Source organism: Sapajus apella, unplaced genomic scaffold (assembly GCF_009761245.1).
Source record: "Sapajus apella isolate SASKATOON/1434 unplaced genomic scaffold, GSC_monkey_1.0 scaffold16, whole genome shotgun sequence".
NCBI classification, from domain to species: Eukaryota; Metazoa; Chordata; class Mammalia; order Primates; family Cebidae; genus Sapajus; species Sapajus apella.
The window spans coordinates 2,368,327-2,385,705 of NW_022436956.1; the positions used below are offsets into that span (position 1 = coordinate 2,368,327).

A 17,379-nucleotide genomic window follows, 5' to 3' on the forward strand; every position below is an offset into this window, starting at 1 on the left:
TCATAAGGCGGCACTTCTAAATCTGAGGCTGCGTATAGTAGTATTGTGCGTAGATCTTGAATTTTTTCCAAAGTAGATGTAGGTAAATGGAAACGCTGTGAATCACTACGATGCTTACAGAGCTATTTTTGGCCTCTCTGCACTCTACTTTCTTTTCCACTCTCTGTGCCATCTACTCCCTTGCACCATGCCCCACTCTTTCTTTCCCAGAAGATCGCTCTGTAGCAAGCGATGCTGTTTGATAGCATTTTACCCACAGTATAACTTCTTCCATAATTGGAGACAGTCCTCTCGAATCCTGCCGCTGCTTCATCAACTAAGTTTGTGGGATATTCTGAATCCTTTGTTATCATTTCAACAACATTCACAGCATCTTCACCAGCAGTAGCTTCCTTCTCAAGAAACCACTTCCTTTGCTTATCCATGTGAAGCAACTCCTCATCCGTTCAAGTTTTATCATAAGACTGTAGCAATTCTGTCACATCTTCAGCCTCCCCTTCTAGTTCTAGTTCTCTTGCTATTTCCACCACATCTGTACTTCCTCCACTGAAATCTTGAACCCCTCAAAGTCATCCATAAGGCCTGGAATCAGTTTATTCTAAGCTCATGTTAATGTAGATATTTTGACCTCCTTCCATGAATCACAAATGTTCTTAATAGCATTTAGCATAATGAATCTTTTCCAGAAGGTTTTGGTTTACTTTGCCCAGATCCATCAGAAGAATCACTATTTATGGCATCTATAGCCTTACAAAATGTATCTCTTGAATAATGAAACTTGAAAGTTGAAATTTGCTTTTGATTCACGGGCTGCAGAAGAGCTGTTGTGTTAACAGGCATGAAAACAACATTCACGTCTTTGTACATCTTCACTGGAGATTTTGGGTAACTAGATGCGTTGTCAGTGAGCTGTGATATTTGGAAAGGTATCATTTTTTTTTTCTTTCTGAGAAGTAGGTCTTAACAGTGAGCTTAAAATATTCAGTAAACTCTGCTGTAAACAGGTGTGCTGTCATTCAGTCTCTGTTGTTCCATTTATGGAGCACAGGCAGAGTAGATTTGTCATAATTCTCACAGGCCCTATGATTTTCCGAGTGTTAAATGAGTATCGGTTTTCACTTAAAGTCAATAGCTGCATTAGCTCCTAACAAGAGAGAAGGCCTGTCCTTAAGCTTTGAAGCCAGGTATTGACTTCTCCTCTGTAGCTATGAAAGTCCCAGATGGCACCTTCTTCCAACACAAGGTCGCTTCAGCTACACTGGAGATCTGCTGTTGAATGTAGCCACCTTCATCAATGATCTTAGCTAGCTCTTCTGGATAACTTGCTGCAGCTTCAACATCAGCACCTGCTGCTTCACCTTGCACTTCTATGTTTTGGAGTTGTCTTCTTTCCTTCAATATCATGAACCAACCACTGCCAGCTTCAAACATTTATTCTGCCATTTCCTCACCTTCATAGGATTGAAGAGAGTTACAGTCTTCCTCTGGATTAGGCTTTGGCTTAAGAAAATGTTGTGGCTGCTTTGACATTCTATCAAGACCACCAAAACCTTCTCTATATCAGCAACAAGACTGTTTTGCTTTCTTACCATTTGCATGTTCACTGGAGTAGAACTTTTAATTTCCTCTAGGAATTTTCCTTTGCATTCATAACTTGACTCACTCTTTGGTGCAAGAGATCTATCTTTCAGCCTATCTTGGCTTTCAATGTATCTTCTTCATTAAGCTTAATCATTTCTAGAGTTTTATTTGAAGTGAGAAATGTGCAACTCTTCCTTTCATTTGAACACTTAGAGGCCTTTGTAGGGTTATTAATTGGCCTAATTAAATATTTTTGTGTCTCAGGGAATAGGGAGGCCTGAAGAGAAGGGGAGATACTGGGGAATGGTTGGTTGGTACAGCAGTCAGAACACACACATTTATTGATTGAGTTTCCTGTCTTATGTAAGCATGGCTCCATAGTGCCCCAAAACAATTAGAATAGTAACATCAAAGAATAATAACATCAAAGACTACTGATCACTACCAGATGTAATGAGGAAGTTTAAAATACTGCAAGAATTACCAAAATGTGGCACAGAGACACAGTGAGCACATGTTGTTGGAAAAAATGATGCCAATGGACTTGCTTGACTCACGGTTGACACAACCTTCACTTTGTAAAATACCCAATATCTGCAAAACACAATGAAGTAAAGAACAATAAAACGAGGTATGCCTATACATACAATATATATGTATGTGTATTTATAGGTAAATATATGTTTAAGTATATAAATTTATTTATCTCTATCTCTGTCTTGGGCTCTATCTCTATATAATCTCCCTTTGGCTGTGTTTCCCTGGAGAAGACAGTCAGATCCAACCTGCTTCTCTCCCATGCTATGCCCCTCTCCTCCCCTCCCCTCCCGTCCCCTCCCCTACCATCCCCTCCCCTCTCCTCCCCTCCCCTCCCCTTCCCTCTCCTCTCCTTTCTTTCCTTTTGACACTTCTTTGCCATTTTTTTCACCCCCATCTTCTGGAGACTTTCTAATGCCTGGAGGAGGGAAGAGGGACATCAGCAATGGATTCTCTGTCTCCTTCCTTCCCAGTCCTCTCAACTGCACTTCCTGCCACGATAGGAAATTTTGAGCCTCACAACCTAGAGCGACTTTTTTGTTTTGGTTTGGTTTGGGTTTGAGACAGGGTCTTCCTCTGTTGCCCAGGCTGGAGTGCAGCGGCATGATCATAGCTCATTGCAGCCTCAAACTCTTGGGCTCAAGTAATCCTTCCACCTCAGCCTGTCAAGTAGCTGGGACTATAGGCATGAACCAGCACATCTTACTATTTTTTAAAATTTTTATAGAGCTAGGATCTTGCTATGTTGCCCAGGCTGGCCCTGAACTCCTGGCTTCAAGCAATCCTCCCACTTTAGCCTCTCAAAGTGCTGGGATTACAGGTGTGAGCCACCATGGTTGGCCATGTTTTTTGTTTTTCTTGATTCAATCTTTGTAAAGCTGATTCCATCCAGCCAGGTGACAGGGAACTAAAGTTGCTGGGAGCAGAAGAGAGCTTTTAGGGTCAAATACAGTATACAATGTTAGTGCTGGGTTAAAGAGTGGGTTTGGGGCATTATTGGATGAAAAGAGGCTAGTCAGAGACAGATCCCAGATATTATTGCCTAAAATAGCAATAGTGGTGGTGAGGGTGCATACAGCCGAGCAGAATTTTACAGACCGTCCAATCCAATTTGGTCAAAACACAATTTATTGTGGGTTTCTACCAAAATGTTGGAGGTTTTGGTCAAAACCTCCAATAAAAATACTGTGTCACGTATGCCCAGAACACAAGGGCATAGGAGACAGCCTGAGAGTGTGTCTGTGAATAAAGGCTGGGCTCTGTCATGTAATCATACGTTATGAGAGGCTTGCTCTCTAAGCCAAGTTACAATATATCATAATAATTATGTAAATCACAAGCTATGTTTCTGATGAATCTAGCTATGTTGTATGGATTAGAATCCTAATACTCAAAGTCCATCTTCATTGCTTGTTAGTCACGTGGTATGGCTACCTGCTTTTCCACTGTGATTAAGTTCTTACCATGTAAATAACAGTGTGTTCCAACATCAGTAGTATATGGGCCCAGAGATTTTAGAGCAGGACAAACTGAATCACTCTAATTCTTGTTGTCCACCTCTAGCTAATTTGCTACTGATAAAATCCAGTGTCCAAGTATGGAAAAATATCTTTGATTATTTAATATTTGGTACATGAATCTTGAAGAGCTACAATATCTGTGAGATTGGAGAATATGGGCTAGAGATAGATAATTATTTTTATCATTAACTGAATAAATATTGATTGGAAAACTACCGTATGCCAGGAATTATTCTGGGTGCTAGTAATGAAGCAATAAACCTTGAAGGGAATAGGCAAAGATTCAGCATTTTCTACCTTGCATTTCTAGAAATGACTAGGAGTAATCTTTCTTCTCACTATACTGTTTTATCCTTATAGAAATGTTAACAGGATTACATTAGATAGCATCTGTCAGGTGTGTGTTCTAGTGTCTGGGCTGCTGGTAGGATGATGATGATGATCAACTGTGACTATTTTCTAAATATTGGTTGGTTGGCCTGCTTCTGAATGAGTCCAGGGATGGAAATTTTCTGACCTGAAACAATTTCATCCTGTATATATTTATTAGTCATCGACAGTATATGGAACCCCACGATGAACACAGGCAGCTGTACAGCACCTTGAAGGAACTCAAACTTCAGACGCATTAAGAAAATATGTAGGACTCTCATGCTGAAGATGAAATAAAACAAAACAGCACCAGCCTTCCCCAGACCCCCATCTCCGTCCAGCATTTTTTCATAGCTAAGCTTGACACCCTGGACCACATTTGTTTTCTCCACTCCTGGGGCTCCACTCATTCCTCAGCTCACTACTGCCTCACTTCTGCTGCCTCAGCAGTAAAACAGCTTCTGCAAAATTCATCAGTGCCCTCCACTGTGGCAGATCAAAAGCATGATTGTCTGTCCTCTGCTAGCCTGAATTCTCTCGTAGTGGATGCTGCTAGCCACTTTCTTCTTCTTAAAGGTCTCCTCCCTGATTTCTGTGTGGGCGTTGATCCTGAGTTTCCTTCTATTTTATGGCCACTCCTCAGGCTCCCTCATGAGCTCTTCTTCCTTTTACCCCTACGCGTTTGTGTTTCCCAGAATTCACACTTAATGCCTCGTGTCTTCTCACTCTCGTCCTTGCTCAGTGACTTCATTAGTACCCAGGTCTTCGGCTCCTATGTACACAAGGATGATTCCAAAATCCACGACTGTAAACATTGTCTCCTGCTCAGGCTCAAAATGGAAATATCCAAATACCAACAGCATCTTTTTACTTGGATGTTTCACCAGCACCTCAAGTTGAGTGTTTAATACCCTGCTCTCCACTCAGTGTCAACTATTCTTACTATGTCTCTGGGACTGGTAACTGGTATCCACTCAGCTGCCAAAATCAGAAGACACGTGCAACATGAGTCCTACTCGGTCTTTAAAAGTGAACTTAGGAGCCTTTTCCTTTGAGCAGCTTTCCAAGAACTTTGGTCTAATTTTAATGGGCTCATTTTGAGATCCTGTAGCATTCTGTACATATTTTTATTTTAAATTTATCATACCATACTGTAATACCTGATTTATTTCTTCTACTAGACTATAAACTCCTTGAGGGCAGGTAACACACCATGTACTTTGGATTTCCAGGCCTAGAAAAATGTCTAATGGTCAATGAACATTGATCCTCCCACCAAAAATAAAGAAAACAACAAGAATGTTTGAATGAAGTAGTGAATTAGTCAAAAAAATAAATATAAAAAGAGTTTGGCAAGAGAGATATGATTTCAAGTAACTGACATATAATACAAAACACAAGTTCTGGCTCCTCTCTAAGACCCAGAGGGTCAGATTCATTTTAGCAGGAAGCAGGTACAGCCCAGCAAGGAGCAACCACACATGGAGTACCACCTATGTGCCAAGCTCTCTGCAAGCCACCTTACATACATTTTGCTCAGTTCTTTAAAGAAAAAAGTGTTGTTTTCCCCATCCAACCAAGTAGGAAACCTGGACTCAGAGAAGTCTGGTCCATTGCTGGGGACCCCCCAGCTCTCAGGGGGCAGGTCCAGGTTTAGAGCCTGGCAAGTCCATCTCCAGCGGCATTCTCTCCTCCACACTCTGGGTTCCCTGGGGAGGGAGAATCCATTTTCCATCTGTCATGGTCATTCTGTTAGATACTGTGGTAAGACTGTAGTAATAGTACTGAACATTTAAAAAACACATTTTATGGCTTGTAGGTCTCAATATAATGGTTTTTGTTATTTGATTTATAGAACTATATGAAGTGTGACTATAAAGTAATGAGGCTGATTTTATTGTATGGGTTGCGGAAATTGGTCCCTTTATAGGGGTCTCCAGCCTTTCTAGAATGAAATGCTTTAATGTAGTTAATGCCCATGCTTCCCCATTGTTGAGGCATTGGGGGCCAGAGAGGGAAGGAGAGAGTTACTGAGAGAGTTCCTTAGTGGGAATGGCATTGGGTCTTTGGCTGACAGCTTCACATAGTTTCTGCAAACTGTGGAGAGTGGACATCAGTTCTCTCGTGCAGCAAATATTTGCTGAGTACTTACTCTATACTGGGCTCTAGTCTATAGCAGAGGAATCAGTGATGAGCAAAATAAACACTGTTCTTGGGGACCTTGCAATTCTAATGAGGGAGAGAGTTTACATGTATGCAATGCACACAGAAACTTGGAAGGAAAAAGAGTAAGCTAGGGCCTGATGTTATACTCCCTAGATTCTGAAGCTCTCAATGGATCACTCTTTAAGTCTTGGGGAACCTCATAGATATCTGTCTACAGTGTAAATCTTATATGACTTAGGTTGGCTTGTTTATTCTAAAGTTTTTTTTTGTTGTTGTCATGTTGCTTTTGTTTGCCTACTTGGCTATTTTTTGTTGTTTTGTTTGCTTTGGTTTTGCCAACTTCATCATTTTGGCATTAACGATGGAAGAAAGGAATTGAATGTTTCCCATCATCAAGAGCTGCCATCATGCCAGGCTCTGGGAAGGGCCCTTTCACATGCATCATCGTGCTCACAGCTGTCCTGTGAGGAAGCTCTCACAGAGGTGGGGACGCTAACTCAGAGGATCACCCTGCTTTGAAGTAGCAGAGCTGGGATTGGAAGTCAGGAGTTTTAATTCATGCATAATGTCTGTTCGTTCCATCAGTCCAAGCAGATGCGTTCTAGGTTGAAAAGAATATGATGTGGTCTGTGATGGAAAAGAGGAACAGGTTGGGATTTAAGGGGCCAGAATTCTGACCTTAGGTCAGCAGCTGACTAGGAAAACCACTGAATGTGTATTGCATCAGTTTTGGAAGAGTGTAAATAAGAATGAGAAGCAAGCTTCCACATGGATTTCTTGCATCAACCGTGCAAGCAGCTATTATATAGGGATTGGTTTGGGTTTGTTAGAGGAGAGTGCTTGTGTCTTATACAAGGTGTTGTGTTCTGTGGTATGTGATTCCCTTTCTTGTGACTTTCTTAGCCTAAAAACAGAAGCCCCAGGCAGCTCTTACCACTCTGTTCACCACAAAACATTTTGAGTTCACTACAGCACCATGATCAGAGGGCCCCAGAGAGACACCTTCCTCAAGCTAAGCTACCGTGTCTCCTCAGCCACTCCACTCCACTGGGTCCACACTGACTTAGGTTGGTTCCCGTCATACAAATATTCATTAAACCCAGGCTTCTCAGTTTATATGTCTCCCTGATATACACATAGAACAGCTGGGTACAATCTTCTCTCAGATAAACACAAGCTGCAAGTCTTCCTTATTTATGAATAACACAGTTTGAAATGGTTTTTATAATTGAATACAAATTTTATTAGATAAATTCAGATAGTTCTGTGAGATCCCAAATTCCCCAATAGCCATCCTCATCTGGACAGCCCCTCCAGGGCAAAATGGAAGCTTATTCATAGCCATGGAAACCTTTACATTTTTAGGCAACTTCTAATTCTAAAGCCTTCTCCAAAATCAGAGAAAGACCTGTCCTGTTTCTTTTATTATACATACACACAGAAAAAAAAAGCCTTTGGATACTTTGGGAATTTTTCCGTCTTGCTCTGTATAGCTTATCCACCCACAGAGATACTTTAAAGAAGAAACCTGTGACAATAGGCACTTAAGCCTCTTTCTGCAGGCAGTAATAACTAGCATTTATTATTGACTTAGTGAGTGCCAAGCACAATGCTAATGACTTTACATGCAGTATTTCACTTAACACCGATGTCGGCTGAATCATGGCCCCCAAAATTAATATGTTGATGCTCTAAGCACCAATGTGACTCTACTTGGAGATAAGGTTTTTAGGAGGTGATTAAAGTTAAAGAGGTCAGAAGGATGGGGCCCTAATCCCTTAGAATTGGTGACCTTCTGAGAACAGAGAGAGTTTTCTTTCTATGTGAGCACAGAGCAAGAAGGTAGCTGCCTCAAGCCAGAAAGAGAGCCCTCGTCAGAGCATGTTCACACTGGCAGACTGATCTCAGATTTGCAGCCTGTGCAACTGTGAGAAAGCCAATTTTTGTGAGGTCACCAAGTCTGTAATATTTTGTTATGGCAGCTGGAGCTGACTAAGACATTCACTCACAAGTATTCTACAAATTCATTGCTGTGGTGGTCTCCGTTTACAGAGGTGGCAGCTGGAAGATGAGTGAATGTAATGAGCTTGTGTAAAGTCCCACAGATAGTGAGCTGCAGAGGTGGGGTTGGGGCTGATGCCTGACTGCCCTGTGCTTGCTCCAGTCTTTCCCACTGCACTCTAGAACACAGGCATGCAGTCCACCTAGATCACAGCAGGAAGTCAAAACAGGCCGAGGTCTTACACCCAGGTCCTCTGACCCATTAAGAGTCAGCGACCAGCATTTTCCTGTTTTCTTAAAAACAGTGATAACTTCATGGCCTCATCGTCAATGGAGTCTACTCTCAAAAAGTGAGTTGTGGCCAAGTAGAGGAGATATATTAAGAGATTACTAAATGGAGTGAAATACGTTACGTCTCATAGGGTTGGCTGAAGAGGCCTATGTCCAAGTTACGAACAAAGGCAGAGGAACCTCTGGATTCAGGTTGAGAGTTCCATGGATAATATACCCCCTTCCAAAAATGCACACAACAGAGCTTTATCGCTATTTTTATGGTAATAAGGAAAGCAAGCTTCCTACGAAACAATAGTATCACCCTCAGCCCTCCATGCTAAGTTTCAAATCCCTTTCTCTGATGTCTCCATTTGACTGTCTCATAGAGGTGATAGCTTCACAACTTAATCAGAACTCTTTACTCACTCTTCAATTCCTGCCTCCCTAAACCCATTCCTCCTGCTGTCATCCACATTGCAAGAAATTGTAAAATGCAGCTAGTTACCCAAATCTTCCTCAATCCCTCTCTTCTGTTCAATCTCAACTCTCAGGAAGTCCTGACTACTATTCTTCCGAAATGCACCCCTCAGCTCTCCATAATTCTCTTTCCTCACTGCCACTGCCATGGTTTCTGGCCTCTGCTGCTCCTGTCATGCCCTCTGCTTCCACTCTGTACCCCTGAAATCTATTCCCCTACATAGCAAAGTGACTTGTAAAATTTTATCAATCACATCCCATCACTTTTCTACTGAAATGTTTCAGAAGTTATTCTACTTCACTTAGAATCAGTTCTAAAACAGTTACTGTGGCCTTCGAGGCCCACTGCAGCTGCACCTTGATCTGTCCCTGGGTCTAGTGGGCTACCTCTGTCATATGCCTCTATGGTGTTTGTTTGCTTAGCTGCAGCCTTCACCTGGCTGATCGGTCAGGGCTCAGGTCAAATGCTCCCTCTTCAGAGAGGCTTCCCCTGACAATTTGGTTTTTCACTCTTCCTGCATCATCACACTTAAATAAAAAAAAAATCATATAGCTTGTAGCACAATCTAAATATTTGCATTTATTTATTTTTTATGGTCTCTCCCTGCTTCAACACTGCTCACACACCCTTGCAGAAAAGCATATAATAAAGCTGATCTCATTGATGACGCATCCCCAGTCCCGAGAACAGTGCCCAACATAAAATAGGTGTGCAACACATATTTACAGAATGAACAAATGAATTCATAAATGAATAAGTGAAAATTGCGTTACTTTTTTGGTCATTTTTAAATTGGTTTCTTTCCTTGACTGTTAGTCTTGGTTATCCCCCTCTGTGTGAGGCTGTAAGGCAGATCATGTCCTGCCACAAGTAAGAGAGTTTTCACAGCCCAGGATACTGGTTAGAAGTATCCATCCATACTCAAAGCAGCTGCGGCAGCAGTAGTCAGCGGTCGGCTCTGGCAGCCAGGATAGCTTGGGTTCTGAACAGAAGTTGCTGACCGACAAGGCCCACCTTCCCTTTGTCTTTCTCCATGACTGTGGATTCGTGAGTCGTGTGCACCATAGTTCAGCTGCTTCTCACAGGATGCATCTCTTCAGTGTCATGAGCTACATTCCATCAGCAGACATAGGCAACATATAAGTAGGAATGTTATAGGCACGCAATCTTATTTAAACCAACTTGAGAAGGGATAATGTGATTAGACTTTTTACGGGTGTTTTTTCCAGGTGGGTTGCCTTACTTTTCATCCAGCTTCTCTGGGACATTCTATCTTCTCCAGGTTCCAGAAACTACCTGTCAGTTTCAAGTTGCTACAGTCACCTGAATTCTGACCTGGAAATCCCTAGAGTTCTTTACAGCTCTTTGCCTCTGTTCCTCTTTCTCCTATCTGAGAAAGTTCCCTCTGGCAAGGATTCCTATTCTCAAGCGTGTTCACAATTGCTTTTCTCTGGCTAGCCACTGGTCTCCCTTGTGATCACTACCACCCTGCAATCACGATCCAACTTTGCATTTTGTTACAAATTGTCATAAATGAGACTTTTGTAGGTCTGAGTAGAATCTCTAGTTTGTACATAGGACATTTGTAACCTTTCACTCACATCTTTTTTCAGGTCAAAAATTGTTATCATGTGAAAATGGGAGTTTTGTTATATAACCACAATTTATGATTATTAAATTTTCCAATGTCCCAAGTCCTCTGGCTATCTGTTGCATCCATTATCTCATTAATTGTTCCTTATATTAATCATGTTTTTTATTTTCTGTATTTTATGATGCTTCGATATCCTGGGTCTTGCTAATTCTGCAAAGGCTGTCCCTCCTAGGGCTAGCTAATTCCTAGAGATAATAAAAAGTTGCTCATGAGCATGCCCTATATGAGCAAACCAATCCGTCCAAAACCCATACCCCACACATTTCTTTTATTTAATGGTCACATACCAAATCAATATTTCTCTTGCCCTAGATCACCCCAGGGCCAGGTACAGAACAACCAGAACCACCCCCCACCTCGTAACACAGAGCCTGCCAGAAATACTCAAACTTTACCATCCTAAGCTTGCTCAAGTTTGCCTACCTTGCCTCCCTTATTTATTCCCATGGAAATCACAATAAAGATCCCATGCTAGGCCCTCCTCTCACTCCTGCCTCCTGAGCAATGCTGGTGCCTCCCCAGGTGGTCCAGCATGGCATGGTGTGCCCCTCCCCTTGGGAACTGTTAGGAATAAACTCATCTTTCAAGGCAGTTGTCTCTGTGTCTGTCATCTTACCAGCCTTGATTTTAAAACATGTTGGGTACATGTCAAGAAGCCTCAAAGCCTATAACACAGGTGGGATAGGTATTCCTGGGTGGCAGCTAGGCAGCTAGAGAGATGACAAGTCAGTCTCTAAGCAGACAGAACAATTTCAGAAGTAGTATAGGCTGAGCATCCCAAATCCAAAAATCTGAAACTTTTTGGGGACAGACAAGAATGCTCAAAGGAAATGCTCACTGGAGCATACTGAATTTGGGATTTTCAGATTTGGAATACTTAACAGTAAGTATAATGCAAGGATTCCAAAATTTAAAATAATTCAAAATCGGACCTAGAAATAGAAATTCCATTTGACCCAGCAATCCCGTTACTGGGTATATATCCAAAGGATTACAAATCGTTCTACTATAAGGACACATGCACACGAATGTTCATTGCAGCACTGTTTACAATAGCAAAGACCTGGAACCAACCCAAATGTCCATCGATGATAGACTGGACAGGGAAAATGTGGCACATATATACCATGGAATATTATGCAGCCATCAAAAACGATGAGTTTGGGTCCTTTGTAGGGACATGGATGAACCTGGAAACCATCATTCTCAGCAAACTGACAGAAGAGCAGAAGATCAAACACCGCATGTTCTCACTCATAGGCGGGTGTTGAACAATGAGAACACATGGACACAGGGAGGGGAGCCTATACACTGGGGTCAGTTGGGGAAAAATAGGGGAGGGATGGGGGGGTGGGGAGCTGGGGAGAGATAGCAAGGGGAGAAATGCCAGATGTAGGTGATGGGGAGGAAGGCAGCAAATCATACTGCCACGTGCGTACCTATGCAACAATTTTGCATGTTCTTCACATGTACCCCAAAACCTATAATGCAATAAAATAAATAAATGGGAAAAAAAATTATTCAAAATCTGAAACACTTCTGATCTCAAGCATTTCCGGTAAGAAATACCCAAGCTACACTCTTAGTCATGAGGTTAATTTGTCTTTATATATGTTTTCACGTATGTGAGAGGGTTTCGCTAGGGGCCACCCTGTCGTGATACTCAGCCAAGCATTTCATAGAAAAGTTCTGACATAAACTACTTAGTCCTCGTTCCTTGTGAGCCCCAGTTCATTTTCTGTTTCCATTTTCAATTTGGTCTCAGCCTTATATTCTATAAATGCACACACTAGTCCACAGCAGTGTTCTACAGGGGAATGAACTCTCTCCCACAAAACTGTAGGCTCACAGAGATTAACATGACATGAGGCCTTTCCAGTCATTTCTCTGATTTGCTAGCCCATGAGTTGAGCCCGTTTATCCACTCAGAAATACTGAGTTATGAAACACTGCTACAGAAGAAAGTAGACACAGGTCCTCTTCTTCAGGACTCCAGGTACCTTATTTCAGGGAAGCCAGTCCTGCAAAAAATGGGATACTTGGTTTATTTTTTCGCAATGGCAACACTTATATATTGCTAAGAAAATTTACACCTCACTTCCACCCATCTCTGCTGTTCTTCTTTACTTGCCTCAGCCATTCTTTTCCTATGGGGAGCCTCATGCTATCTTAGCCTTTCTCTTTTTCTGTAATAACTCTTCCTGTCTCCAGCAATCTTTTATGAGTTGATTTAGCAACTGCCCCACTTTTGTCTCCTAAGAAGCAATAAGACCAGCAGGTGTAGGAGAGAGGAGGCGATCTGAAGACCCTACAACCGAGTGGCACAGCTGCAGGCATTGAGGGGCAGCCTGACCCAACTCCACGTCTGCCACCCACCTGTGTTCAAGCTCCAAACCCTCCAACTGAAGAAATTCATAAGCCCGGCCTCAGGTTCTCTAGCTTTACACAAGTTAAAGCACGAAAAGAGCCTTTCCCGTCTGGTGATACTGGACCAGAACTCACAGAGTTGAGAGGTTCAAGTACAATGTCAATCGATCAGGAAACCCGGGCTCACTCAAGTCTTCAGAAAAGACATATGCTATGAAAGCTGGTAGGAAATCCCAAAATATGTTGTGGGGCTGCTTTCTGAGCCCTCAGCCTCCCCTCTCTGAATCACAACTCCCCATAGCCTTGTACCCCAGGAGCTTATGAGTGAGAGCTGGACCCCACTGCCACCTTGATCATATCTGCTTTCTGGAAAGGATCTAACCCAGTGGTGCACTGCATGACGATGCTCTGTCAATGACAGGCTGCATATGTGACAGTGGTATGTAAAAGATTACAATGGAACTAAAAAATTATCATCCTCCAGTGACACTGTAGCCATCCTAATGTCTTAGCTCAAAGTGTTACTCATGTGTCTGTGGTTATGGCAGTGTAAACAAACCTACTATGTGGCCAGTCCAATGAATGTCTAGCACATGCCAATATGTACAGTACATAATACTTGATAACAAACATAAACGACTGTTACTAGTTTTTATATTTACTATACTATACTTTCTATCTTTAGAGTGTGCTCCTGCTACCTATCTTAAAAAAGTGATTGTAAAACAGCCACAGGCAGATCCTTCAGGAAGTATCTAGAAAAAGGCATTGCTATCATAGGAGATGACAGCTCTATGTACGTTACTGCCCCTGAAGCTCTTCCAGTGTGAGGAGATGCAGAGGAGGAAGGCAGTCCTGACTCTATGTAGGCCTAGGCTAATGTGTGTATTTGTATTTGTGTCTTAGTTTTTAGCAAAAAAAAGTTTAAAAGGAAATAAAGTAGAATAAAACTTAGAATAAGGATACAAAGAAAGAAAATATTTTTGGACAACTGTACAATGTGCTTGTGTTTTAAGTTAATGTTATGCAACAGTAAAAAGTTAAGAAAAATTCAAAGGTTATAAAGTTAAAAAGTTACAGTAGGCTAAAATTATTATTGAAGAAAAAAAAATATATTTTTATAAATTGAGGGCATCCTAATTGCATAGCATTTATGAAGGCTACGGTGGTGTGCAGCAATGTTCTAGGCCCTCATTCCCCACCGCCTCACTGCCTCACCCAGAGCAACTTCCAGCTCTGTAAGCTCTGTCCGCAGCAAGTGTCCTGTACAGATGTACCATTGTTTATCTTTTGTACCGTATTTTTATTGCACATTTTCCGTGTTTAGATACACAAATCCTTACCACTGTGTTACAATTGCCTGCAGTATTCAGTACAGCAGCATGGGAGCAACAGGCTCTCCCACACAGCCTAGGTGTGTGGTAGGCCACAGCCTCTAGGTTTATGGAAGTACACTCTAGGATATTCACACAATGACAAATATCTCCTAAAGACAGTTCTCAGACTGTATCTCCTTCATTAAGTGGCATATGACTGTATATGTTTTACTATAGCTGATATGATTAGCGATAAGTATTCTCCCTTCTAGGTAAGATGCTCTAATTAAAAATTTTAGACCTACACATATATGTGGGCCAACCCTTTTAGAATGGGGAATGGGACAGTTTTTATTTGTGCTCAGTCTCTCAGAACTGAAAGCAAATAGTATGCTTTTGTATCCTTCAGCAACTAAAGTAATAAACGATAAGAGCTTAATGCTTAGTTTTGAATTAAATTTCGTTTTGCCAATTGTGCAGAGCCCAGTCTAATTTAACAAAAGGCTCTGAGAAAAAATACAGTACAGCAGATGCACATAGCAACCACTAAATTAGAATACAAGGCGGGGGGGGGGGGCTTCTGCCAGGGGAGCAGAGAATCCGGAGGGGCCCAAGGGAAGCGGAGCTCTGGTGGTTAGAGAGGGAAGAGGCAAATCCCAGACTAAAGAAACCGGGAGGCTGGCCTCTTAGAGAACCGAACCACAAGTCCCCTCCCAGCACCACTGAGGCGCCACTTCCTGTGAGGGATTTTAGGAGGATCAGTCCTAGTACTTTTTAGGATCTGCCTGTGTTTTTCCCAGCTCTTGCTGTTTGCCACGATAAGGTGTAGGACCGGGACAGTGTTGCATGCTGTGTTGTAAGGAGAAATTAAGATTTGCCACTTTGGGGGACAGACATCCAGCGGAGGGGCACGGGCTTTTCCAACGTGGGTCCTCAGAGGTGGGTCCACTCCACCTGCGCACCCGCCCGGGACAGCGCGCCAGCACTTGGCTGGGTGGGGACGGCCGCAGCGCGGTGGACACACACACCGGTGCTCCACCGGGCGTGGGTAGGGCAGTTCATCTCTCCAGGGTGGGGTTCGGCAACTTCTACGCTGGCATCGGCGAGGGAAGGTGCCAGTGTCAGTTTTCAATTTGCTGCTTTCCCCAGAACTCCCTCTCCCGCCTTCCCCTCTCCCTCCCCGCTCTCCCCACCCCACCCCTCCGCAAGGGGAGCCACTACGAGGGGCGCCGCTTTCTCTCGGCTGGCGCGGGTGTCGGGACCGAGCGGAGCGGGCACAGTGCGGACTCATCCCCTCAGGCATCCTCAGCCCGGTGGGCGCGGCGGGGTTCAAGGTGGGCGCCCGCGCCCCGCGCCCCTCGCCCGCCCGCCGAGATGAGCGCGCAGTCCGCGCCGCCCGCCCGCCGGCTCGCTCCGAGGCGGCTCCCGGAGTAAGCGGCGGTCAGGGATGGAGCTGCTGCCATGACAACCCCGGCGGTCGGGGCCAGCGCGCGTCGGGGCTGCTCCCGGGAGGAAGGCGGCGCGGAGGCCGGGGGCGGCCGCTGAGCGTGGCGTCCGCGCGTCCCCGCGTCCCGTGCCGCGTCCCCGGAGGAGGCGGGGGCCGCCGTCCGCCCAGCTCCCCGTGCGCCCCGAGCCTGCGCCGGGCGGCGCTCCCCGGGCTGACCGCGAGTCGCCGACCGGGCTGCGGAGGACGGCCACCGACCGGAGGACCCTGGCTGCGCCGGCTGCGCGTCCCCACTTGGAACTTTTTGCCGCCTTGGGGCTCCAGACGCGAGACTTGGGGCTGGGGGACACGTACATCTGTACATGTGTGTGATCTAATAAAACATTTCCTCCTCTTCTTGAAGCCGCAGCTTTTTATGACAGCTCCTGTATGTCAGAGATACTTGCCTTCTTCTTTGGGTTATAAACTTTTGATGCCAGAGCACTGCAGAACGTGCCCAACTGAATCTTAAAGTCGCGTCTCGAAGAGAGAGATAGAGAAAGCGCAATCTGTGACCTTCATCCCCGCACCTTGCTGCCTCCTCTCCCCTCCTGGCTGCCTCCCTCCTCCCCAGGGGAGCGTCGAGAAAGCTCTTTTTGGATGCAGGAGGGGGCATCTGGTTCTGCTAGGCTGGCAAGCTGAGGCAGGATCTGAGGAAGAATTCTTAAGACTCCGGAGCGCCTGGACTCCTCTCTCCTCCTTCCCCCTGCTCCTGGCGAGCTCTGCCCCTTTCCGCCTCCCCGCACCGCTTCCCGAGCCGGCTGGTGCGCGCGGGGTGGGGGACCAGGACCGTGCGGCTGCCGGAGTTCTGGGAAGTTGTGGCTGTCGAGGATGGGGGTCTGTGGGTACCTGTTCCTGCCCTGGAAGTGCCTCGTGGTCGTGTCTCTCAGGCTGCTGTTCCTTGTACCCACAGGAGTGCCCGTGCGCAGCGGAGATGCCACCTTCCCCAAAGCTATGGACAACGTGACGGTCCGGCAGGGGGAGAGCGCCACCCTCAGGTAGGGAGCCGTCCTTCCGCGGGGGCCCGAGCCCCTGGGCTGCGGTCGCCGGGGAGGGCACGGGAGAGGGGCCAAAGGCTCCGTGAGGGATGGGAGCGCGAGAGGGCCTTGTGCGGGCCCGTGGGGCGCTCGCTTGCGCGTTGTTATGGGTGCCGACTGCAGTGCCCCTAGACAGGTTTGTCGTTTGCTCTGGCTTTGTTGGTCCGGGATCTTAAGCGTGAATCTTGAAGTCCACATGTGGGACTCCATGGCTCTATGAAGCCATGACAGGCTAGATTCTCTCCAGCGTGGGCACCAAGATGAGAACATGAGGGCATGGAGTTGAAACGCTGGGTGGTTAGCCTGTGCCCCTTGGATGGTTGTCACAGGCCAGAAGGTATGTGATGAGGCAGGATAATCCTCAGAAACACCAGGCTAAGCCCTTATCAGAGATGCACCTCAAATGTAAGGCTGTGGAATTACCAGTGCCAGGCCACAGCCCGTTGTGAGTCTGCTCAAGACCCAGCACTCGTGCCAAACCTGTGTGGTGCTCCTGGGGCCCCTATTGTAAATTATGAGAGCAGTTTTATTTTTGCAGACTGGGGCCAAGGAAAGGAAACATGTAGCTTTTATGCAACAGCATCACTCCTGTGT

At 44.9% G+C, this 17,379-nt stretch overlaps 1 protein-coding gene across 14 annotated transcripts in view; it reads left to right on the forward strand.

Moving 5' to 3' along the window:
• OPCML (opioid binding protein/cell adhesion molecule like) overlaps positions 1-17,379 on the forward strand; it is a 1,152,901-nt gene that overhangs the window by 579,297 nt on the left and 556,225 nt on the right. For 9 of the 14 annotated variants that reach the window (XR_004270746.1, XR_004270747.1, XR_004270745.1 and 6 more), the window contains exon 1: positions 15,801-16,746. The exons of 1 other annotated variant lie outside the window; for it this stretch is intronic. Coding sequence is in view for 10 of the 13 variants with exons in the window: in XM_032284818.1 (XP_032140709.1) it covers positions 16,580-16,746 (167 nt within the window). In the remaining 3 variants the exon portion in view is untranslated. Of the gene's footprint in view, positions 1-15,800; positions 16,747-17,379 lie in introns of those variants that run through there. 4 more of the 14 variants (XM_032284813.1, XM_032284814.1, XM_032284820.1 and 1 more) reach the window with 1 other exon arrangement.